This window comes from Lissotriton vulgaris, chromosome 11 (genome assembly GCF_964263255.1).
Source record: "Lissotriton vulgaris chromosome 11, aLisVul1.2, whole genome shotgun sequence".
Taxonomy (NCBI): domain Eukaryota; kingdom Metazoa; phylum Chordata; class Amphibia; order Caudata; family Salamandridae; genus Lissotriton; species Lissotriton vulgaris.
Window position 1 is genome coordinate 659833843 of NC_141699.1, and position 26794 is coordinate 659860636.

General features: G+C 45.4%; 1 protein-coding gene across 1 annotated transcript in view; it reads left to right on the forward strand.

The window, feature by feature from the left end:
* DAW1 (dynein assembly factor with WD repeats 1) overlaps window positions 1-26794 on the forward strand; it is a 242789-nt gene that overhangs the window by 136966 nt on the left and 79029 nt on the right. Inside the window, exons 9-10 of the mRNA XM_086944817.1 lie at window positions 5166-5268; window positions 14930-15044. Of these exons, the coding sequence (XP_086800943.1) occupies window positions 5166-5268; window positions 14930-15044 (218 nt within the window). The remainder of the gene's footprint in view (window positions 1-5165; window positions 5269-14929; window positions 15045-26794) is intronic.

Sequence of the window (26794 nt, forward strand, 5' to 3'; positions counted from 1 at the left end):
TTCATCCAGCGGATCCTGTGGGCGGCTGATTCCCGTCTGGGTGCTTGGATGCTGTGGATCCTTCTCCCGCCACTGGCGCTGTCTGTGGCTCCAGGGTGGTGGGCGCTCAGGACGTGGGTCGCTGGGCTCTTGTGCTCTCTTTCCTGCTGGGCTGGGACTGTGGGTTTCTTTCCTTGGTGTTCCTAGCCCTCCCGGTTGGCCTTGCCCTTTGGTCCCGGGGTGGGGGCCTGGTGCGATGAGAGTGGCGTGCGTTGCTCGTACTGGTTGTGTGTGCTTTGTGCTTGTGGCTTTGTCCACTGTGGTGCTGGCCTGCTGACAGTTGCTTGTTGGTTGCCTGCGGGACCTGCCGTGTGCGGTCTCTCCTCAGCCCTCCGTATTCCTTCGGCGCTGTGTTGGATCCTCTGTTGTTTCAGGCTTCTCTACACGCTTAGTTTGCGTCGGGGGTTTTCTCTTCGGTGTGGCGAGTCCTTCTCTTCCTCCAGTGGCTTTGCTTCTTTGTGGGAGTCGCCCCTTTCCTCCCGTTGGGCTGTTGGTACCTGTCCTGGTGGCGCTGCTTGGTGGGTCTGTTCTGATTGGATGCTGCGGTGGCGCTGGGGGCTGGCCTGTCCTCTGCCTCTTCTGTGCCCTCCTTGGTGCTGGGTTTCTTGGCGTTGGGGGCAATTGTTTGTGGTGGCTGGGTGTCGCCGCTTGGGCCCCCTGCTTACCTTGCCGCGAATGGGGCGTCCTGCCTTTCTCGCGTGTCTTGCACTGGGTCCTCTCCGTCGTCCCCACTATAGGTGTCTCCTTCCGTCATTCGGAGGGGCGCCGTTTTGTTCGCCCTGGCTTGCTGCCTCCTTGTTTGTGTGCCAGGACCTGTTAGGACCCTGTCGCTGTTGTCAGGTCGGTTCCCTGACTGTGGGTGTTCGTCTTTGGCATTTCCTCCTCAGTGGCTGCGGGCCGTTTCTGTTGTTCCTGGGGTCCTGGGTTCTGTGGGTCGTGGGTGCTGGGCCGGCTTGGTGCGGGTTCCTCCTGGTCGGGGGTTCGGCTGCCTCCGGTGACTGTCTCCGGTTCCTGCTGGGTGGCTCTGCGGGACTGGGTGTCCTGTTTGCTTGCCATGTGCTCCGTCTGCTGGGTTCCTGTCTGAGGGACTCGGGTCTGGGGCCCGCTCCTTTCTGTTGCTGGGGCTGGGGTGTCCTGCGGCTTTGTGCCGTTCTGGTTCTCCTGGGGGTCTGCTCCTGGTTTCGGTCCATTCCTTTCCGCGTGTTGGTCCTTCGTGCCGTCTTTCCGCGGGCCCTGCCTGCCAGTTTATGGCGTGCCCTGGGTTTTGGGGGCGCTTCTCTCCGCGTCCCTGTCGCTGCTTCTTGCTGCGTTTCCAGCGGTTCTCTGTGGGATGTGCCCGTTTTCCATGTGGCGTCCTTCCCCTTCGGCCTCTGTCCTTTACCCTGGGTCTTCCCGCTTGTATGGGTGCTCTCAGGCTCTCCTTCTTGCGGAGGGGGTTTTCCTTACTCCGTCACTGGTCGACCTCTTGCGGATGTTTCTTCCGGTGGTTGGGTTTTTGGTGTCCCGGGGTTTGTCTTCTCTGATCCCCTGTCGGTGCTCATTTCTGGCTTTGCTCGGCCCTGGTCCCTTGTCCGGCGGGCACCTGGTCTCTCTTCCTTCGTGGGTTCGGGCCTTGTGGTCCCGGGGGCTCCTCGACGGTCCTGTGGGTGCAGGTGCTGGGGTGCCTGGCTTCTGTGGTGTTTCTGGTGCCCTGGGCTCCTTTCCTTCTTCTCCGTCTGACTCTTGTTGGGTTGGTCTCCGGGGTCTGTTGTCCCTGCTGCCCTTGTCAGTCCGTCCCCGGGTGTGCTCTCCTGGTGGCTCGGCCGCTGTTGCCTTCTGGCTGGGTGTTCGCTGGCTCCTCCGGCTCCGCTTGTGGTGGCTTTGGTCGCCAGCCTGTTCTTGGCTTTGCTGGGTTCCGTTCGGGTTCCGGTTCTGGTTCCTGCTGGTCTCCCAGGGTTTCTCTTGCTGACGGATTTGTGGCGTTTGGGCTTGCCCTGGTGCCCTTTCGGGGCTCTCTGCGGGGTCCATGGGTGTTGGCTCAGTCTGTCGTCTGGCTTCGTCCTATGCCGTGGTCGGGTTGGTCCAGGTTCTGGTCCTTGTTCCTTGGTTGCCTGTGTCCTGTGTCTGAGGACTATGGTCTGGGTCCTGGGGCTGTCTGCTCTCTGCCTTCGGCGGCTGGCCTGTGTGCTGGCTGTTCTGTTGGGCTGGGTCCTTCCTTCATCCTGGGGTTTCTCGCTCCTTCCCTGTGTCCGGCCTGTTGGTGGGTCGTTGGGGCCTCCCTGTGGTGGTCCTGTTGCGGCGCCAGGGTGGGCCTGGGTGGCCCGGTTCTGGTCTTTGGGCCCGGGTCTTGGGGTGGTCGGCGGCTGACCCTCTCCTGGGCCTCTGGGTTTTTCTGCGTGCCTTCCCCTTTCCCCCTCGCTGCTTTTCTGCTGGTCTGGGCTTTTCTGGTGCGGGCCCTGTGGGTCTGTTCTCGGGGGTTGTTGGTTGCTCCCTGTTGGCCTTGGGCTCCTTGTTTTCCTCTCCTGTCCGGGTTGTGTTGCACTTGGTGAGGGTTCCTTCCTGTGGTTCTGTGCCCTTTGATGTTCCGTGCCCTTCCCCTGGGTTCTGTGCGGGGCTTGCCCCTGCTGCCTGGCGGTTGTGCGGCTACCTTGGCAGGGTTGGGGGTTCTCGGCTGGCTGGCGGTAGCTTGCGGGCTTCCCTTCGGTCCTCCTCTCGGCTGTCCTATGCTTGTTGTTTCCTGGCCTTTTCGGCCTGGGGTTCTGCTCTGGGTGTTGTTCCCGTGGTGCTGGCCTCCTTTTGGTGTTGCGGTTCACTCCCTCTGGAGGCTCTTCTGGGATTGTCGGGGGCTCCTCTGCGGGTGCAGGGGGCGGCTTCCTGCTTCTTGGTGCTCCTGGCTTCCTTGCATGTTGCCTGGGGTCCGTTGCCTGGTTTTCTTTCCCGGGTCTGGTGTGTTTGTTTCCCCGCCCTGTCGGGTCCTTCCCTTCGGGGTCTTTGCTGCTCGTGTTGGATGTCCTGTCCGGTCCGCCCTTTGGGCTCCTTGGGGTCTTGGGTTGCGACTCTCGGCTTTGGGCCTTGTTTTTGGGCCCTGTCTTGTGCGTTCCCTTCTGTCTGGTCTGTTTGGTTCTGCTGGTTTTGGGTCCGGTTCCGTCCCTTGTCCCACCGGTGGCTCAGCGTTTTCGCTCTGTCATGGGGTGGTTTTGCCTGTGTTCTGTCCTGCTCCTTCCTTGGCTGTGGAGTCTCGTTTGCTCAGTTTGGCTGTCCCGCCTCTTTTGCCTGCTGGTTGTGGTGTCCTTCCGGGTGGAGGACTCTGTTTGTTCACTTTGGTCCGACTCAGGTGTTTGCCTTCCCCCGCTCCGTGGGGTTGTTGATTTCGGTCCGCAGTCTTGGTGGCTTTTCCTCTGGTGGGGGTTCGGGCCTCGGAGTCTTGTCCTCTTTGCAAGGCCAGGGATGTTCATCTGCTGTGTTTGGGGCACTGTTTTGTGTTCTTTGTCACTCAGTTGTCCGTCTCTGTTTTCTTCTGCTTGCTATGTCCTCAATTGTGCTGAAGGAAGGCGAGGGAGGGACGGGAGGTAATGCATCCATTTCTAACGATAATGGCATTACTCCTAGTCCTACTCCCTCGCCTTCCTTCAAGGACCCTCCCTCCCTCCCGGTGCGGTTCAACTGAGTGCTAGCTCGGCTTGTTTGTGTACAGGTGGAGGTGGGGGCGGGCAGAGTTTTTATGCTGGGGGTGGGTCTGGGTGGGAGGCGGGGCCTCAATTGTGCTGAAGGAAGGCGAGGGAGTAGGACTAGGAGTAATGCCATTATCGTTAGAAATGGATGCATAGGTGTCCATGAACCATGTGCTAAGATTAGGTTCTGTGACTTAACTCTCTAATCAGGAGAATCTATCCGATGTACTAGGCATGGTCGTCAGTTAGTAACAGCCAGGGGCAGTGGGTTTTGTTCAAGGCTTGCCTGTGGGTATCTGGGCCACTGTCTTGCCACCTATGGTCTCCTAGCATGATAGTAATTTGGAGGAAAAGAAAATCAACTGGGCTATAAGAAGCCATGTTTACTGTAGGTTAGACTCATCTCCCTGGCCACTCAATAGTAAGTGGAATTCAGTTAAGGGCCTTAGATCCAAACAATAGATTACCTCTTTGTTGTCAAAGGGAAGTAACTATGTGTGTTATCTCATTCATGCTTCACCTGGCATTTTAGTGAATCAATGTGACATACCCTGGTCAGTGGTGTAACAATAATTGAGGGGGCCCACCTGCAAGGTACGTGGAAGGACCCCCTCCGGACTGTATGAAGAGCTCTCATGCCAAAGTGATGAGATGAGGGGCCCCCCTGGTGCTTGGGGACTTGGGGACCCCCCCGCACTGCGGGTGCTGCGGAGGCTTGTGTTGCGCCCCTGACCCTGGTTGGAACTCCCCAATGCCCCGCTTGAGAATGAAAGGCATTCTTGTATGGTGATTTTTGTGGTGAGGATTGAGTGACTCAAGTGCTGGAGCTCTCCAGAAGGTTGATGTGGACTTTATTTTCTAAGACAGTTTGTTCAGAACTTCAGAAAACATAAGTTGACCCTTTTGCCTCTATTAAGCAATACGTGAAAATTAAAAAAAACCTGTGTTGATTTAATGTGCCAAGGTAGTCCAGGAAGCCTTCGAACTTGCTCTTAGAATTATTTGGGGTTGTTGAGTTGTCCACCTGTAGGGGCCAAATAAAGGTTGATGGTTGACTATAAATAGGGCCAGCTAGAGCATGACAGTATTTCAGTCAGTTGTAAATGGTTCTTATTAATCCAGTTGTCCATTGTGAGGAGGCATGGCCCTATTCTTGGAGTCAGTCAAGTGCAGTAGTTTCAGGGTGAAATGCACGTGGTGGACATAGCTGTAGCATGTAAGGCCAAAAGACAGGATGGGGTAGGTAAGAGGACTGAGATAAAGGTTGAACAGGAGAGAATCCCTGGAAGAGGTGGGACAAGGAGAGGTGTGGTGAGGAAGGAAAAATAAATTAGACTTTCTCTGAGAGGAACAGGGAGATCGATTTTAAGACTCTATCCTGAACCGATATGTTAGTGCTGCAGCCTGAGGGTGGAATCATGAACTTTGTTGAAGTGCTTTTTTTAATCTAATGTATTTTCTCCCTTTTTTTAAAAGGAAAATGCAGACGCTGATAGGACATCGAGGCGAGATCAGCAGTGCTCAGTTCAATTGGGATTGTTCGCTTATTGCTACCGGGTCAATGGACAAAACCTGTATGGTAAGAGACAGTGCTTAATGTGTAAAATAATAAGTTCTAGGACCCAAAGGTGTGCTCAGAAAACCACCTCCGTCATTATCGAAACGTCCGGGTACTGAATACCAAGGCTGCATAGTCCTGCTTCCACTTCAGTTCTCGTTAATCCACCACAAGACACTCTCTACCTCTTTATCTCACTCTTTCAGATTTTTTTTCAACCTTGAATTTTCCCTTTGTAACTATTTTTACGTTTTTCTCTTCCTCCTTGTTTCCCATTTTGTGTTTTTCTCTCTTGCACTGGGTCAAAGTCTGATGAGGAAAAATAAGTGTTGGTTCCAAAGCATGAGTGCCGGTATGCCCGACCTGCAACCAGTGTCTCGAGCTAGGCACTGGTAAGAGAGCAATATCTTTAGAATGTTTTCTGAGAGCACTTTTGTCATCCTCCCAGTTACAAATGTTTAATTTCATGGAGCACATTGGTAATTGGAAGTTATTCTATGATATTCCATTACTCAAAGGTATACCATAATAACTGTAGTTTTCAAACACTTGGCCGTTTACAGCAAGCTTTGAGGTAACCATAAGTTACATTTTCTTTGAGCTCACAGCATGGATGAAAAAGGTAAACATTTGACAAGAATAAAAATGATAAGGATATGGTTCAGCCACAGGGTAATCATTAATGTTTTTATATGAGATGCCATTCCTTGTTTCTGAATTTTATTTTTAATATGTTTGAAAGCATAGTAGAAGGCGGAGAGAGCCAGCAAATATAATGATTTCTCAAACAAATAAAGAGGCTAAAAGATGAGTGAACGGAATAATTATAGAGTCATCATCTAGAAGTGACATGGCACATTAGAGCTATTTGATGTAGTGCAATGCTTATTGCTCTATTGCAATGTGCAGGGGAGCGACGTTTAATGTTTAATTGATTCATCATAAACATATGTAAACTATCTAGATGGTTTCAATTACTTTCACTGACATTGGAATGGTTATTGTTTTGTGAGACATCTTTTATTGCTTATGTCTTGATGTAAATAATAGGAAGTTGTTTGTTTTTATAATTTTGTTGTCTCAAATTTAGGACTAAAACAATAAAGGATTTTGTCTGTCTGGCACATTAGAGCGTTTATAGATAAATAAGGAGAGAGAAGACTGCAATTCCCAGTCAAGTTAGAATTTATGCATCTTTCTTCCACCCGCCTCCACCCTCCGTAGGTGGCCACACGCTACTAGGCACAAAAACAGATAATTTGCTAACTTCTCATAGGCCTTGGATCTTAAACATTTTCTGCTCTCTGTTCCTAAGCTGTTAACTCGCAATAGTGCCAGAAGGCTAAAAGAATCCCCTATCAGCCTGTCGATAGCAACTCTAAAAGTTCCAGATGGTGAACAGTCACAATAGATGATGTCTAGAATAAAAAAAAAAACAATGTACTGTCAAAAGAAAAGTACCGGTTGTCAGGAGAGAACCTTAATAAAGTCACTGCATGCGGTGCGTTTTAAGGATGACATTTTTCTGGAGATTTGAGTCATTAGGAAATAATCCCCTCGGATTTGCGCGAACAGGACCTAATTTCCTCAATTTCATATTTGTAACTGCACTTTGTCAAGCTGGTGCATCCTTTAGTGTACATGTAGCACAGCCATATAGCTCTCTGTCAGATTTCCATCAGGCATTCTTTGATAATGTCCAAAATCCTTGCTTTCATTAATGGGGTCTGAAAGATGCTTTCAGTGCTGTCCATGGAATGCTTGGTATAAGGATTTAATAAGGAGACTAGCTAGTGTTCAATATTGCTTTGCCATCTTGAATTCCCTCTTTGTTGTTTTTTTATCCACTGTCGACTGGCCTTCAGTACTCCTTGCCAAAGGCTTTCTCAGGTCTGTCCCATTATGATGAATCTCTTGGTCGACTGGATGTACAGACCTATTGTTCCTTGTTTTGTCTTTATGCAGATTTATTGTAAATAAGTGTTTTTTTTCTCTTTTTTGATCTATATTGCCCCTTAGATGACGTAGAGCCAGACAAATGCATAATGCAACAGTCAAGCTCTCTTCTGCCAATTCTTAATGGGTTCCGATGGTAGTTTGCCTGAGTGCTCTGTTTAATTTAATTCCCTCAGATGTGCGAATTCAGAAAAACCAATAACTCATCTGTTAACCCCATCTTTCCTGTCCAATAGCGATCACAAAAACGGTTGACAGTACCTACATCGTCCTGAAAAACGTAAAGTAAAATGTGGCAAAAGCATGACGTGTAAATTCATGTGAAAAAGGCAGAAGATGGCACTTGTTTTACGTTTTGAGTGGCTTGCCTTGCTGGTTCCTTCCCTTAAATTTGACAGCCAGTCTTTCAGTCTGTCTGCAGAGAACGAACAGAGAGCTCTTTTTCACGGGCAATGATATGTTCATTAATTACCACCGAAAAGAAACAACATTTAGGTCTGGTAAATGAAGCAGTGGATCTTCAATTAATTAGGTGTGAGCGTGGCCTTGTCACTTTTACACCCTTTAGTCAAAGTGTTTATTTTATATTTGATTTTATTGTGATAATTCGTAGCCTTTCTAGTATAATTGGTCTAACAGGGCGCCTTGGTTTTATTATCGCTTTCTCACTGTATATCACTCCTGCAGGTTTGTCAAACTCCTTTAAATTCGTAAAATGTGTTGTTAGAATATTATCAATTTAAAACAAGTTATCCCTTTGTTGCATGCCATCTCATTGCTCTTAAGATTTGTTTTTTTTTTACCGAAGCCTTTCTTGAAGGACATTTCTAATCAGTAATCTGATCCCTGAGGTGGACACTTATCTTTAACGGCTGGTGCTTAATGAGTTAAGCAGGCGAGAAATGCAAGCCTGAATCCCAACTGCATGAAATCCCCTTGGATGAGATACAGCTGGCCAGAGATGTAATCTTCTTATCATGGAGCATATTAAAGCCTTCTTTGTTCACTTTCCAGTCGCTAATAATAATATTAATCTTATTTTATTCGGATATAGGTCCATGTGTATTAAACTTTCACAAACCAACTGCCTTTCTGCTTTCTATCCATGACACTCCACGTTCAAATGCTTATCTTTTATCTGCAAATGAACACTCTTATGTCCATTACATTTCACGTGTTTTCTTCACATATGCACAATTTTTTATTTTATTTTATTTTTTCTAACTTTCTTTTATGTTCTGTAACTTTCTTTTCTATTCTCTAACTTTCTTTTCTATTCTCTAACTTTCTTTGCTTTTTTTCTATAATCTGTATATTTTGGCGGGATGTTCTTTATAACTTCTCTTGACACAGTAGAATATCTCACTTCTGTTTAATATTGTGCATGCAACTGATTTATTGCCGGTAGTTTGACTACCAAGTTTTAACTGAAATCACTTGGTGACCGCCATGCTGATATGTCTGCTCCGTCAGGACACCATATGTGAAAATGTATGGAGCCTGATTTAGAGTTTGGCAGATGGGTTACTCCGCCTTAGTAGAAGTGCATTATATCCTATGGCACTTGTAATAAGGCTGATGCGATATCTGTCACGTTTGCGATGACGTGCTTGCCTACCAAACTCTAAATCGGGCCAATACTCTCTTTGATGTGCCTGTCATACTTATAGTTTTTGCATGCTGTAATTGGGGTTGAGTTGGTGGTAGCTCACGGTTCACATCTCAGATTAATTTGTCCTGTCTTCCTTCTGTTTTAACCCCTTCCGTGCTGCACTACCTCGCGGGTGCGTTGGCTGACGGAGCCCCGCCCACTCAATAGAAAGCCCGCACCGTGGCAGAAAACCGCCGCGGTTAAGGCGTTAATGCTATTATTTGGATACTGTCACATTTTTCTTTATGAGCGCATTACACAAGTTGCTTGGTTAATAAATGTGCCCGTAATACCGCATCCAATATTACAAATACCCAGTGAAATGACCACCCCATTGCCAAACTAATATTTGTTTTGGGTCCAGAATGTGGAAATAACATGCAGCATCTAGAATTTCTGGACTGTTCACCCCATGTATTTCCTGGTTTGAGTATTTTCCCAGTTACATATTCCACATTATGGAACATGTGATGGAAAAAGCCAATGATATAACCAAATAATTTCAAAGTGTGCAAAATCCCACCCTATAACATTATGTGGCGCGCTGCACCCAGTAAAAATCTTGCAGAATGGTGTTTCCTCAGTATGCAGAAACACCATTATGTACAACTCATTAGGCCCAATGTTTGAAAGATGTTGGATCATTTTGTTATATATCCTATTACCTCCTAGAGCCACTTCTTCATTTTATTCCTTACTAATTGAGGTATTACACCTCTATACCAGCCTTTTTTCCCAGTAAATCCCTATTTCGGTCTTGCCTATACAGCACATGCTCTGGAAGAAGTATTGTTTACAATTCAGTGGGCTTACACCTCGCCCACAGCATACCTTTAGTTGTTTTCATTGTTAGTATCATTGGCAATCTTTTGATTCCTTACCTGCCATAGGCTTCCCTTCTTTTCTTGTGTTAGCTCTTCCCTGGAGCATGGCCCAAGTACATTTGTTCTTCCTTGTCTTTGTTCTTTCTCTTCTTTGTTCTTCCTTCTCTTTTTGCAGCATACTTTTTATTTTATTATATAAGCATTTCAATATTATTCCTGGACGGGTAATGTGCCTTCCTATTTTTAATACAGGCATATGACTTCTTATCTATGTTGCTTTCACCCTATCTGTTGTCTCTATTGATTCTTTAGTTACTTACCACCACAACTGTATAACTCTATTCTACGCTACTCCACTCTACACCATTCTACTTACTCTACTACACTCTACCCTACGTCACTCTACTCTGTGCCCCTCCACTGAACCTTACGCCACTCCACTCTATTCCACTCCATGCCACTCTACACTACTCCACTCAATGCCATTCTACTCCACTCTGCTTCAGTCCACTCTACACCAGTCCACTCTACTCTATGTCACTCTACTCTACGCCGCAGTACTCTACACTGCTCTGATCTACGCCACTCTTTACTACATCACTCCACTCCACCCATTCCCACTCAATTCCACTCCACTTCACGCTACGCCACTCTACTCTATGCCTCTCTTCTCTACACCACTCTACGCCATTCCACTCTATGCTGTTCCACTCTATGCCGTTCCACTCTATGGCCCTCTACTCCATGCCACTCTGTGCCACTTTACTCTGACACTCTATGCTACTCTACAACACTCCACTCTGTGCCACCCTCCTCTATGCCACACCATTCCACTCTTCACAACTTTCCTCTATGCCACTCTATTCCACTATACACCTCTCTACTCCACTCTGTGCGACTCTGTCACTTAAGCCACTCTGTGTCATGCCACTCTGTCACTCCACTGTACCCTACTCTCCTCTATACCACTCCAGTCCACTCTACACCACTTTATGTCACTTTACTCTTAGCCTTTCCACTCTACAACACTCTACTGTATGCCACTCTCCTCTGTGTCACTTCATTCCACTCTGCCCCACTTATCTCCATGCCACTCCATTCCACTCTACCCCTCTATATTCCACTCTATGCCAAGCTCCTTAAATTACCCTACACCACTCCACTCTAGACCACTGTCCTCTATGCCCATCCATTCCACTCTGCACCATTCTTCGCTACACCACTCTACCTAATGCCACTTCACTTCACTCTGTGCCACTCAACTTCACTGTACACCACTCTACTGTAGGCCACCGTACTCCATGTCACTCTAGTCTGTTACTCTACTCTATGCCACTCTACCCTATGCCCCTATTCTCTTCACCACTCCACTCCACACAGTGCCACTCATTCCCATTCCACTATACACCATTCCACTGTGTGGCACCCTACTCCACGGCACTCTACTCCATCCCAATCTGTGCCATTTCCTCTATGCCTCTCCACTTCACTCTATGCCACTTAAGCCACTGTACACCGCTCTATGCCAATAATACTTCTTTCTATGCCACCCTCCTCCATGCAACTGCCTTCCACTCTATGCCACTTTATGCCACTCTATGCCACTCCACACAGTACAACTCTGTGGCACTCTACACACTCCACTCTACTATGTGCCACTAATCTCTATCTCACTCCACTATATGCCACTCCATCTATGCCACTTCAGTCTACTCTACACCGGTTGTATGACACAACAACGCGGGCTATTACCACGCGTGCCATTACAACGCTGTTTTTACAACGCAAGTTGTTACAACGACGTGCGCTGTAAGCGCTGGATAGTGGAATAGTTTAATTTTCTATTCCAACTCCAGCCCACGTTACAGTAGGGAAGGTGTTGGATAGAAAATTAAACTATTCCCTATCCAACAGCGCCCTCCAGCGCAAGTCGTTGTAATGACTTGCGTCTTAAAAGCAGCGTAGTAATGGCAGCGCGTGGTAAGGCCCGCGTTGTAAAGGCTGCTCACCCTCTACACCTCTCCAATCTATGCCACTCCACACCAATACATTCTACGCCACTCCAATCTTCTCCACAAATTGCCAGTCTATGCCATTCCTCTTTATTCTCTGTCAATTCACTCTATGCCACTCCACGCCACTCTATGCCACTCTACTACACTCACCCCACTCATAGCCACCTCACTCTATGCCACTCTATGACACTCTACTCTGTGCCACTCTACTCCACTCTATGCCATTCTACTCCGCTGCATGACACTTTTGCCACTCAACTCTAAATCGCAATACTCCACTCCGCTCATTGAAACTACATTCCACTTTATGCTTCTCCATGCCACCCCACCCCACTCTACTCTACACCACTCTACTCCACTACACTTATTGTCACTCGCTCTATCCCACTTTACTCCATTCTATGCCACTCTACTCTACGCCTCTCTACTCTGCTTTATGCCATTCTGCTATATGCCACTCCACTTCACTCTACTCAGATCCACTCTATACCACTCCACTCTACGCCACTCTCCACTCAATGCCACTTTATGCTATTCCACTCTGACACCATACTCCACGCCACTCTACACCACTCCACTCTGTCACACTACACCACTACACTCTATGCCATTCTCCTTGTATGCCACTCCATTCCAGTCTGCACCACTTTTCTCTGTGCCATTCCAATCTACCCCACTCTATGCCGCTTAAGCCACTCTATGCCATGCCAATCTACTCTACTCCACACCACTTTGCCAGTTTACTCTAAACAACATCACTATACACAACTCTCCTCTATGACACTGCTTTCTGCCTGATGCCACTCTACTGAATGCCACTCTACTCTTTGCCACTCCACACATTGCCCCTCGATACCACTCTACTCTACGGCACTCCACACTACTATATGCCACAGTCGACATCACTCCACTCTATGCCACTCCATCCCACACGATGCCAATAGATGCCATTCTGTGCCACTCTACTCTGACACTCTACTCTGTGCCACTGTACTCTGAGCCACTCTCTTTGCTACTCTGCTGTATGCCACTCCAATCTATTCTGTGCCGCTCCACTCTACTCCACTATACTCTACACCACTCCACTCTCCACCACTCCACTCCACTCTGAGGCACCCTATGCTACTCAACACTATGCCACACCTCTCTAGTTCACTCCACTCTACTTTACACAACTCCACTTAACACAATCCCACCCTATGCCACTCTACTCCACTCTACACCACTCTATGCCACTCTACTCCACTGTACCCTACTCTACACCACTTCACTCCATGCAACTTCACTCTACGCAACTCCATTCTACATGATGCCACTATCTGCCACTCTGTTCCACTCTACTCTGTGCTTCTCTACTCTACACCACTCTGCTCTATGCCACTGTACTCTACACCACTCCACGCCACTGTACTTCACTCCACTCTACGCCACTCCACACAATGCCACTCTGTGGCACTCTAAGCCACACCACTGTAAGCCACTCCTCTTCATTCTACGCTACTCCACTCCACTCTATGGTATTCTCCTCTATGCCACTCTCCCCTATTCTATGCCACTTTACATCACTTCATGTTATTCTATGCGACTGCTCTAAGTCACTCTACTCTATGCCACTCCATTCTACTTCACTGCACTCAACTCTGTGCCACTCCACTCAATGCCACTCCACTCTGCCAATCTGTTCTATGCCACTCTACTCCACTGTGTGCCACTCTATGCCACTCTACTCCACTTCATTATATGCCACTCTGCTCTTATGCCTCTCCATTCTACTCTGTGCCGCAAGGGTGCCTCCGTTAGCACTAGGCAGCAGTTTATGCGCCAGCGCTGGCAGAAGGCATGAATGTTCCTTATAATGTTAAATACAATGCATTCCTGCCCTTTCATACAGCACAGTAAGGTGGCTTGTGTGTTGTGTTACATGATGTATTGATACCTATGGCCTAAGTACAGTTCGATTGTTTTTAACCGTGTTTTTCAAAAGCACTCCTGCATCCCAATCTAGTGCTTAATTTGAGTCAGTGGTTTTTGGTGATCGGCACCAGCACCTAATGGTCCACGCAGGCACTTATGACAGCCTGCCACATGCTAGTGTTGTCAGTCTAATTTAGAGATGAGCACAAAAGCAGTTGTTTATTAATTCAATACACATTAAAAATTACTAATACCATCCACCCAGGCCATATTTATAGCTTTGGAGGCATAAAATAGCCTAAATTGTTACCCTTGTTGGAGTGCCATGGTTAGTAGTTGTACTGGTTCTGTCCCTTGTAGCGCTCACAGAGACGATTGTTGGTGCCAGCTGCAGTGGCCTCATAACAACTCCCCTGGCACCTATTTGTTTACAAATGACGCAGTGTCCCACTCCGAGATGTATTTTTCATTAACACCTTCAGCGCGGCGCGAATTTTCGCGCTGTGCTGAAGGTTCTAAGAAACGGGCGTGGCCGTGACGGAACGGTTCCGTCATAGCACAGCCCAACCGGCGCTGGTGACGGAACCGTTCCGTCACTAGCATCAAAAGGGTTAAACATATTAGGGTGACGTTATACTTCTAATGAGGTAGATCGGTTTTTAGGACTGCGCATTCATGTAAGCGGTATAGCATTTGAGAACGTTGTTCCTTTAAGTTGATATCTCGGTTTCATGTAGCTACAAACCTTGTCCATGAACTTCAGGTACATCTGGAGCATACTAGGATTCAACTAGGAATGAAGATGCAGGTTTTTGTAAAGATGTGTATCACCCTGGATAGTTCACTAAGCTGAGGGAGTATGATTTTGACTTCTAATGAAATCGGACCTCAGGGTTTACTAAGTTGCTTCACATCTTCTAGCCTGATAGAGGGTTAAAAATGTGAATTGCATTTGTTGATTGATGTTGCTTTTGGGCACCATTGTATCTAGCAGCTGGTTATCTGGGCTGTATTTTAGTACTTCTACATACATTTTTGTTTGTAAGTTAGTGTGTTGGTGACTTGGTGGGAAGAGCTGTTGGTGCTCTCTTTAGAGTTCCACAAAGTTTAGATGCCTTATAAAATTAACATTCCTAATGATCATCTGAAGAACACACTCTACTGCCCTTCCAAACTCAAATCTTTTAAAGCAGAAGCAGAAGGTGTGGTTATGCGAATTTCAACTGTATTGTTTTGCTTTAAAATTTGGTAAAAAGATTTGCGGTCTAACTTCTGCTAGCTCAATATTTTTTTCCCTGTATTTTCTTTGGTCCTGATTGAAGCTCTGGGATGCTGTGAACGGGAAGTGTATGGCAACACTGACAGGGCATGAAGATGAAGTATTAGATGTCTGCTTTGATTATACAGGACAGTTTATTGCAACTGCTTCAGCTGATGGTAAGTGATCTGAGATGATTGCTGATATAATGTTTAAAACAGTGGATACAACATGTTTGATTATATATTTCACTCAGTTTATGAAGCAATTTTAATGTTATGCAGAGTACTTACATGGGAATCATACCGACCGTTATGAGCAATAGAGAAATCTTACCATAGAAACAAGGTGCATGTGACAGTTGTGGCTATGTATATTTTAACCTTAGAACTCTCTCTTTTGGCTCTTACTTTTCAAAGACAAGTTAATGACGAAATCTAAAGACGTTGTAACTTGAGTATGGACCACAGACTAGTAAAGATGAACTACAGCAAAATTAAGACTCGAATATTGACATTATTGCAAAATTAAGACCTTACCCAACTTCCAATCCTGCATCTGTACAAGGAAAAGGGAATTGGTTTAGAAAAGGGGTCCCCAACCGTTTCTGCAATTAGAACTACATATGTTCAATTAAAATCATCCTGTGCTACTAATATTATTTGTGTCTCAACAGTGGCACATTAGACAAGATTACATTAGTGTCCACAACATGTAACATTACCAGCAGCCATCACCTTGGTGCAGGGTTGCTACCAGTAACGTAAAGAAAGCTTTGTCAATTTGGAATGCCTTCATGTGGGTAATACATAGCAGCTACAGTGGCGGCTGGTGACATTTGCAAGTGGTGAGGCGTAACGTTTGTGGTGGAGCACACCGCCGCGAGCGAGCGTAGCGAGCGAGCCTGAACGACCTAAGGAGGGTTCGGGGGGTTTTCCCCCGAGAATTGTTTTTTAAATGAGTGGGCAAATGGTGCATTTTCAAGCAAATTTGAGAACACATACACTTTACTCTTCATAGTCAAAAACGAGGTGAGGGTTAGCCTAATCTAATTATTAATTAGTCTAGTAAAGTGCATGTGGTTATGTAGATGGTTAAATACATACATCCCATCCTAGTCCTCCTAGCCTGACTCACAAAAATATATATATATCATTAAGCCTCTACTTATCTCTCTTGTAGACAGAATATCAGTTGTCCTTCTGTTTTAGATGCTCTAATAGTTAAAGAGAATATGCACATAGACACAGTCAAAACAAAAAACACAAAACTAACCCTCTGGATGGAAGACCGAGACAAGGAGTAAAACCAGAGTCTGGCAAGCCGTTCATCGGAGACAAAGTATTTCATATTTTTATTCTCTGCTGTGAATATCGCTTCTTTATGTGCACCTCTACTGATCTCACCACCTCTTCGTTGAACAAATATGATCTGTTTGAGTTTGGTGGCAGTTTAAGTAACAAACTGAGTCACAAGCAGTGGAACTGGCGCTGTGCTCCTTTAGACAAGGATTATTTTGTCCAGCCCTCCCTCACCTCCTGCAATTTTCTGCTGTGAACAAAAAGTAGGCAAAATAAAGGTGCTACTAAATGTTTCCAGAAAACTGCACTAGGACATGGTCAGCACAGGCTATATGGGTGCGGGTAAATGCAGGAAGGAAAGTAGCAGCAATTTGTGGGAAGAGCAACTATCAAGGAATCTTGTAGAGTGTTTACATAAAGTTTAGAACAAAAGAAAAATGTAAAAGTGTAGACATTTAAAAGCCTCCTCAAACACTGTTTACATAAAAAGTAAAGCGCACACAGGGTTAATAAATTCGGACAGCGGTGAAAGGTAAATTATGAAGCAGTGTTAAAACACATTTCAATCAAGCTAGAATGCATATATATGGCTGCATGGGCCCTAGCAACTAGGTATAACTTAAAAAATATATAAATATATATCTGTGGCAATACATTCATAGATGAAGCTCTTATGGTTTTGAAAGAAAGCGCTGGTGATAAACGTTACTAATGTATTACATTAGAAGTGCACATCCATAACCATAAACACTGTTGTGAAAGTCAAATGGGAATGTTTATGTTTTCACATAACATAAAACATGAGAAATCTGTATACTTGATTAATAAAAAAGAGTAATCATTCTAAAAGCAAGCAGTGAGAGGGCAGGCACTGGCAATTATAGTGTCACAGCAAATCAGCAAAAATATCAGATTTGCAGGTCTTTGTCAGGTTGTCAGCTGATTAGCGGCCTAGGAAGGTAAGGGATAAAAGCCTGGGTGGAGTTGATCAGGCGGGGAGGGTACAGCATTCAGGTTGGCAACAGCAGCTCTAGCACGCTAGCCACAGCACAGGATACCTGGGTGGGGGAGGGCCCTCAACAGGGGGTTTTGCTCCTTAGTCTCTTTTATCTTCTGAGGAGCGCACCACCTCAGAGCTGTGTTGCAGCACGTCAGCCTAGGGCATCGTGATATATATACAAATGAAATGAGTGAAGCAGATTGGTTGGAAGTAATGCTGGCCACGCTGTCGCAGCTGCCCACGCCGACTACGGATGCCATACCCATATACCCCGGCCCCAGTGCCTTCTCAGGCATCACACTCTGCCACGTCAAAAGAGGCTGGGCCACTACTGCCTACAAAGGGAGAGAACAAATAAGGTTCATTGCTTATGTATAACTGATCGTTTGTCTTCCACCACATCATTTATTTTAATAAATTACAGTCCATCATGTTCTGTGGCAGAGGGAGCTTACACAGCACCACAATCTGCTTCCAAATGCTTTTAAATACCAGAGCAAACATTTAAGTACAAACGTTCGACATGCTATAATATTGGAAAATATTGACCATTCAAGCAATGCACACATTATTCAGAATTGTCTATTAAATAAGGATGCTGGTTTATGGAAATTACCTCAAGTCGTTAGTATGCTTTTTTATCAATCTTGCAAAGAAGAAATAGTGTCATGTAAATACTTCACCTGCTGCCTTGATAAAAAAAAACACAAAATTGGATATGTAAGCTGCTGGCAGCAGGGAGACAAAACCTAAGAGTTGAAAGAACCTGAGAGGCAAGATTCTGAGAATCTCTGTCTTTTCATACAAACCACTACTTTGATTGTCAGAAGACTGAAAGCGCCAGAAGCTGGTTCATCAGTAAAAACAAATATTCTCAGTGCTTAATTTGTGCCGGTGCTTTCCGGTGCTTAGCACCGGCACTTATTTCTCAGGGCCGGGTCTACACAGTAGTTGAGTCTCCATGCAATATAAACAATAATTGGCTGCGTGCTGCTCAGAGTTGATGCCACTGTTCATGTCTGTTGTTCCAGTCTCCCTCCATTCCCTAGAAGAGCTGAAGTTACTGTCTGCAATCGCCGCGGTCTCACTGCAGCACCATGGTCCGAGACTCATTTATGAGACACTGTCAGTGTCTGGGCAGGCAGGGAGGGCTGGGGGCTCCACAGTTTCAGGCTGAGGCTAGAGTGTGCGCTACGGTAGCGTAGGCTGTGACAGACTGTCAGAGCTTGATACTTTGTTCAAAGTATCGGCATTGTAAGGCAGTTCAGGCCGGATGCTCTGCGCCTCGTGCATCCGGCGTGAAACTGGCACCGAGGGGCCCAGCTTCACTTGGATCCCGTGTTTGGCAGGCAGCAGTAGCATTACTCTTCTCCTCTGTGCCTGCACTCGCAGAGACAAGGTGGCGCAGTTTCTGCAGCACAGCAGACTGTGTGTGCTCCTCTTTACGAGGCACTATGGATGCGGTGGTGTAGGATGTTTTTGCTTCACCAGTAACAGGGAGAGCTGAAAGGCATAGCTCTCCATTTGCTCCCGGGCCCCCAGCACACCCAGACATCCGTGCATGCAAGGGAGTTGGAGTCTTGTATAGTATACCCAGGTACCCTCAACAAAGTAGCAGAGCACTGGCTTAAAAGTATCAGCGCTGGCGGCCGCACCACCATTTAGTATGAGGAGCTCAGCTCAAATGCTGCTGGCAGCAGGATCGGAGGGATGACGCGACATAAGAGAAAGCCAGTGTGATACTTGCTGGCTAAATTGAGTTGGATTATTGGGAAATCACATAAACATGATTTTTCTTGATGCGGTGCAGACCGCAGGCAGAGAGAGTGTGGGGCTGGCTTCCCGTGGTCCACGCTGCACCTCATTGACTGTGCACTTTAGCTAGCCTTGAAAAGGGTCTTCGGCGCATGACTGAATTGTACCAGGCAGGAAGATTTTTAATTTCGCTAAATCCTGCCAGAAAACAATGTATGGAGGGTTCCCTAGCAATCGAAACTGCTGCCAGCCAAAGCGAGACACTCCTTGGGAGAGGAGACCTGCCTGTGACTTTCCATCTCGAAGGCCCAAGAAACGTGGCAGCTTAAGATGTGTAAACAAAGCTGCTGGTTGAAGCCCTCAGTTTTGACACCCCAGGCACTTGTGAAATGGCTGCAGGAAAGTAAGTCACCTGCTGTGCCCTGTGTTAATTTGATATCAGCAACATGTACGTAACTGTAATAATTAGGTTAACACAAGTGCAATGACATGAGTGTATAAGGCGTGCTCAATGATAATTTCTTTACCTCTATATTTTTTTTATTTTAATACTGTATCATTTGCAAATTGCATTCTATCTAAAACAGCTTGAAAGGGAATGCCTGCGTATACTGAATTTCCTCCTTCCGGAGCTATGAGTCTATAACAAACATTTAATTTGGTCTTTGCAATGGAGCATAGGAAACATTTTGAAAACTTGCATGTGCAGCCATGTATAATTTCTGCCTGTGTTTCTTGTTGGAGGGAATCTTGTAAGAGATGTTGGTGTTGCAGATAACGTTCCAATATTTCAGTGGTTCAATAGAACACCTACTACATGGATGTTACCTCATGAGTGACTGACTCATTCTTCCTGCTTGGCTTTAATGTTTTGATGATGTTAATGTAATTGTAAGTGTTGTAACTGACCGTAGAGCACTGCATATTCACTGGATGAAACACTTGTTCGTTGTCCATGGACGTCATGGGCCGTGCTGCTATACCCATGGTAGGTTAAAAGCAGCCGCTTTTCTCACTGAGGGTTTCTGCTGCTCTTGACCTTCCATTCCACTCAATGAAGTGTCATTATGTGGATAATGAACATCCTACTCTCATCATACTTTAGTGCACAGGCCCTACCCTCAGCTGTCTTCACAGTGTTATCCTTCAGACAACCTTCACCTTGCACACTCTTCAGCCCTTTGCAAACGTTTAGCACAATTGCTTTTACGTTTCTGACTGCTACAATGTGATATTGGTGCCCTGTAAAGTTGTCTCGTTGTTATCGGCATATTTACCTTCTATTTCAGGGGGTTTAAGTAGTTCCCAGATATTTTAGTGCTTCCAATTGACAAAAGGCTGTAATTTCTAATATTTAGATCTTTCCAGGCACTTCATTTTGCTCGTGAGAAAGTGTCACTCATAATTGTTGAATGTCACTCATAATTACACTGAAATTGTGAAAAAGTCACACATAGCAATCGTAAACCTTGGCAGCTATGCTGAAAAAGCATGCACATAATACATTTCAAATAGGATGCAGTGGCTTGGCCACCCGCCTAAATGTGAGCCACAAGCATCACATTACCGCCAGAAACTGAAACTGCGTGGGTGCCTGCCTCGGCATAGGTCACCAACACCATTGCACCCCATTTCCATTTTGCAGTCATTCATTGGTAGCGTGCTAGCATAGTGCACTACCAATAAACGATTGCAAAATATATTAGTAGACTGGCCCAGTCCCTCCTTGTGGAATCATCAAGCTTGTGTCCCGAATCGGAATAATGAGAAGTGTAAGTTTTCACCATCGGCCCGCCCAGCATACTGCGCAGCTGCAGGCATTTATCTGAGGACAGAAGCAATCAGCGTGTCGTGCAGCACGAGTCGTCCCTCACAGATTAATTACAACTAAAAAGGCTGTCCCGCAGTGCCAGTGAGTAATGCCTTTTTCACCAGCGTTATATTTGTTTACAAATATTTAAGCTATGAAATGTATGATTATGCTAAATAACGTTTTATAGTGTGAGGCATATGGCTACACCTCTTCCTATACTGCGAGTGGCTTTTGACTTTTGCAGCAAAATCTTTTTTTAAAGTAAAAGGCCAGCAGCAGTGACAGAAGAACTGCAGCAGTGGACCATATACTATTAAACGTTATTTTGCATAATAAGCACTTTCAATGCTTTTTAGACAGATATAACACTGAACACTAGTACACAGCTGATGGCAGGAAAACAAAACTATCTGAACGTGCCACTCAAAGAAAAAGTGCCTTGAGTGGCACGTTCAGGTAATCTTGTTTTTCTCTAGTCAGCTGTGTGCCAGTGTTCAGTGTTATATTAGTCTACAAAGCATCAAGTCACTGATTATGCTAAATAACATTTGATAGTATATGGGGCTCACGGCGGCTGCAGTTCTTCCTCCACTGCTGCTGGCTTTTAACATTTGCGGCGAAAGAAATCTTTTTTTAAAGTTTAAAAGCCGGTAGCAGTGGCGGAAGAACTACAGCTGTGAGCCCCACACACTGTAAAACGTAATTTAGCATACTAAGCCATTTGAATGCTTTGTAAACAGATATAACATAACACTGAACTCTGGCACACAGCTAATGGCAGAAAAGCAAGATTACCTGAACATGCCACTCGAGGCAATTTTGCATCAAGTGGCACGTTCAGGAAGACTTGGTTTTCTTTTTTTCTGCTATTTTCTGCTATCAGCTGTGTACTAGTGTTCAGTGTTATATTTGTCTACCAAACATAGAAATGGCTCATTATGTTAAAAAACGTGTTATAGTGTGGCACACGAATGCAGTTCTTCCTCCACTGCTGCTGGCTTTTAAGATAAAAAAAAAAAGATTTTTTTTGCTTTGAGTGGCACATTCAAGTAGTCCTATTGTCTGCCATCGGCACACATTTGTGCAATGATATAAAGTAAAACTAGAAGTCTTACAGTGCAATGTGTTGTGCTAGTTCTTCAAAGCCTTGAACTGGCTAAAGGTAGCACACAATATGGGTCCAATTGGCTTCTATTCAGGAAAGCTCACCAACCTAGCCGTACCATAATGCTGCTACATAGACTGCACAGGCAGTCATCACTGGAGTTTCCCCTTCCAGCAGTGCAGGTTCCCATCCATTGGTGTGCTTAACTGAGTGTGGGGGAGTGGTTTTAGAAGTAGTGAGGTGCCAACTGGTAGTTTCTTGTGCAACATCTTCCTCTGCCAGTCTTTAATTGTTAGCCAAGCCCACTTCGGATTCAGGGAAATAGGTGGGTGGAGCCAGCGCAGGAAGTGGGTGGAGCTGGGGACATGGGTGTGGCCTCTTACAAAAATTTGAGCACCTGGACTTAAAATTTTACAAATTAAGCACTGAATATTCTGTTTCTACATTCGTTTTTCAAAGCTTGTAACAGGGTTAGTGCAAGAATATGTGCTGCTCAAAGGTAGAGTTATACCTTTCTTTGTTGCTCCTAAGGGGAGCTCCACGCAGAGCTTTGGGAAAATCAGGGATGAGAAAGAGATGTGGCGTCCACCAAGAATTTCCTCACCAGAGGGAACCAAGAATGGTGAAAGAAAATTTAGAGAGTACCAAGAGGGAAGTGTCTGTGGGGGTCCCAGCAGGTGGTTGTGCATGAGTCTTCACCCACCTAACCTCACCTTAAGGCGTGGAAGAATTGAGAGCTGCCCTAGGGAGAAGTGGGGTCCAATGACAAAAACGTGGCGAGCAAGTTGGGCCTATTAAAAAAGGGCCATTGACTGCCTAACGTATACCAACGGCACTAATGTCTACGTAGTATTGTCATGTTCAGGGTATGGGAGGTTGTAGGTGCCCTCATCGTGCAATGTGAACGTATGAGAGGGGCACACTTGCAGATGAATGGAATGGGAGTATTGTGAGGAACATGGCAGGTTTAGGGTACTGTTGTGCACATGGCATGGAACAGTGGAATTGTCTAAGTGCCCACATCGTGTGAGGTGTGTGGGTCACACGGGGGCAGGCTGTACAGGTTAAGGGCGCTGATATGCACATGATGTGCTCAATGATTTAGATTTGTCAGGTGGAAAATGCTCTCATTGTGCAAGTTGGGGAGGCTGGTCGGACCTGCGAGGCAAGGAGGAGCCTGACATATCTCGACCTGAAGCGCGTCACCAGCTGAAATGGCAAAACTAAACGGCCTTGTTGGCCTGGGGTATCTCTCCCTATCTTCTGACAGGAGTTCCAGTCTTTGCATGTTTCAGACAGTCGATGTATTTTTCCGAGGTACGAATTAAAGCCCTCACGTGCAGCTTTGCTTTTTGTAGCTTAATGGAAAATGCTAAATGTTACTCTTCACAGTCTAAATCCTTTGGGTATGGGAGGGACAGAGCCTACTTGACATTTTCGTAATGCACAAATCTCAAATCACACATTTCCCATGAACAGCTATCTACATGTTTCCATGCCACACCGGTTCTTCTAGTCGGCGGACTTCACCCCACAATAAGGATCAAACATCTCAGGCAAGCTGGCTTTCTAATTACACCCACACACTCATTTAATACCCGGTCAATTATGCAAAACTGCATACACACGCACACACAAAAAGACAGTGGAACTGACACTAGTGCTTATGTGGAGGCCAGTAGTGGGATTTATTATAACTTCCTTTATCTCGAGGTCTGGGATAAACCAGCACAGTTCACTGAAAGAGGCACTGAGGTGGTTCACGAAGGGCTTGCAATGGACATTGTTTCTGTTTCCTGTTTCCTAAAAATCCATGATAGCACGCACTCTTCTTAAATGTCTGTCCAGAAACTCCAGACTCACTTTCAGCGCGGGAAGGTCTAACCTGGATATTGCATAGTGAGTCTTCAAATCTCATGCTGATACACTGCTCAAAATCCAGTGATCAACTTCCTGGCTACAGTCGCTAACCCCACCCTTCTCCTCGTCACAGAGTGGGGTGGGGTTGTTAATCCCACCCCACTCTGTGACGAGATAGGGAAGGGTCGGGTGCCTAGCTACAGCACTTGACTGACGTGAAGTCCCCGGCAGTGCAGGGCTTCAGCCTGAAGCGCCCGGGGCTAACTTAAACAAAAGTTCTTCAAGGGGAGGAGCTGAGCCGAGGAGGCTATTGCTTTGCTGAGCTGATGACATCACAGACCTCGGGGCTGTGAAATCGTCAGCTCTGCAATCAGCTGCAAACCAGGAAAACGGCTGAGAATGGCCATCGGTATTTCATCAGGTGACATGCAGCAGTGCACCAATGTGTTTTAGAGTAAACAATCGTCTTGATTGCTTAAGAGTGATTGGCAAGTACAGACTTTGTATGTGTGTTCCTTTTATTTCAATGCCTCATTGCAAGTTCGAAGCAAAACAATTTGGGGCAGAAAATTAAAGGGGGCGTAGCCCCATCGCCCATATAAAGGAACCGCCCCTGCGTATGTGTATTACCGATATAGAAGCTTTAAATATATTTTGGAAATGTAGCCATGTTTCTCCAAAGATCAGCTCATGAGTTTTGCAAATACGCACATGTCTTCAATACATGCTATATATTCAAGCAACCAAAAGTTTCTAATGTGGTAGGCCTGGCTGTGTAGAGGAGAGATACTTACAAGTAGCTGGAGAGCTACCAGTAGCTCTTGAACTACTCATTGGAGAAGCCTGCCATAGAGGGACTGTTCAAGAAATTGAGATTTGTATTGTCTGAAAGATGATGCAAACAATGAGCCTAAGAGGCTCCGAAATACTTTAATCATTTAAAATACAAGGGTTGTATGAAGAATACATTGTGCAGACTTTATTCTGATAGCATGGCTTCAAATGAAGAAATGAGGTTCTGTGCCAAGTTCAGTATTAGGAACCTATTGTTAGCCACGATGTTTTATTATAATTATTATTATTATAGTAGTATTATCAATAATAATATTGTATTTATTATTTATATAGTGCAGACTTCACCGCACGGGTAGTGGAGCGCTTCAATTAAAACCACAGAAGTTGCAAACAATTATATATTTTTGTACCTAAAGACGTATTGAATTCTGCTCTGCTCTGAGCAGAATTCAACAAATATAATCAGAGAAATATATTGAGAGGGGAAATGGGGTATCCTGATGGTAGCCAATACCATCTGTTCAACATGAAAGATTTATTGCACCCCAAGGGGGGCTCTTGCCTTGAGCCACTCTCCACAGTATGCAAGCTTGGAGTAAAGTACTGTGCTCATCTTTCTGAGGTGCCTAGCCCCTCAGGTCTCCTAAGTGGTTTTCTTTTTTTAATGCAGTACCTTTCATGTTTTACAGATACATGCAATACATTGGTTACAAATAAAATAGAAACGGAAAGGTCCCGTACCTGTAAAGTTTCAAGTTCCTTCCAGGTCGTTTACATGCTAATTAAACACGTAAATAAGTAAAAGAAGCAAAATTACGCAAAAAATGTATCAACGTGTTGAAAAGAGCAAAATAACAATTCTAGGGCGCATCAAAAGTAAGCAAATTATTATGACTAAATGAGTACAGAGGTAAAGATTAGGAAAACCTTTAGCGGAAATTATTTATTAGTAACGCAATTGGTTCTGTTAAGCCAACCTTCTAGTAATCATAGAGATATAAGACCTAAGTGATTTCCAACTGCTCATCTCTCACGCCTGAGGAAGCAACTTTCTTTGCACATCAGTGACAACAAATGTCTTGCTGAGCTACAGTGCAGGGGCTGCGGGAGCTTGGTGGAGTCTTTGGTGCATGTTGTATGCATCTGCCCTGCATTGCTTGCCCAGCGCAGACTAACCCTGAGGCCAGAGTGGAACAGATTGGGAGTCCGGTCCTGTAGGCAGGCAATTATTGCGCCATTGAACCCAGAAAACACTGCTTTAAATATAAGTGTTACAATCTTTATTCACCAAGCATATCGCAAATTTAACCAGCAACTTGCAGGCCCGGTACCAATCTCGAGGAAGTGCACAGGTGACTGTATAAAACCTGTGTTCTCTGCCCCTGCAACACTATGGAATGTGATCCCGACGACTTAATACTGACTATAGACAACTGATAGCTGCTTTACTGAACTGGTCTTATTATTTGGGTCCCTATGCAACTCAGTGTCTTACTTGTAATGCTTAACAACAACATTCAGTTCCTTTTTTATATTATTAATTGTTTTTAAAGATATTCTGCTGCTATATGGTTTTAAAATACGCAGTCCTATCTTATTTTGGTCATTTTAAAATTTCTTTTTTGTACACTTATGGTATGTACGTTCTACTTTTATGATTGTACTTTTTTAATCAAATAAAGTTCTTCTACGTAAGTGTCTTGCTGTTGCAGCAAAGGTAGACCCAGGTTAGACTACACCACTGCAATCCATCTAGGGTTAAATATCAATTAGCTAGACATCAGGACCTGCGGAATCATATTCCTTGTGTGATTTGTAATATTCCTCGTTTCACCCAAGCTGCTTCCATTTTGAAAACTCTTCATTGGCTCCCTTTGTCTTACAACGCATTTAAATATATGCATATCTTTAACAAAACCATATTTGGTCATTTCCTGTTTTTAGTAAGAACTTGGTACATCATTTTGCCCCTGTATTGGAACTTTCATGAATTCCCATGCTTTGTATCCCCGTTGTCAGCCTGGGAGCCTCGGTAAATAGAAAATACCATAGCAGTATGTACAAAAGAGAAAGTAAGGCCTAGGCCTCATCTCATTTTGTAGCCTATCTACCTCTTTTTCTAAAAGAGACCAACATTTTGCGGCAACCAATCAGATTAGCCTCACCCCAAAGAACCCTCCTGAGAGAGCCTCAGAGCCTCAGATTTTCTACCTCATGTTGTGCTAAGGGAGTCTCCACTGAGCTCTGCTCAGTTTTCTCTTCAACTTTGGATTTCTACAACTTTTTCTCTTCAGGATGTC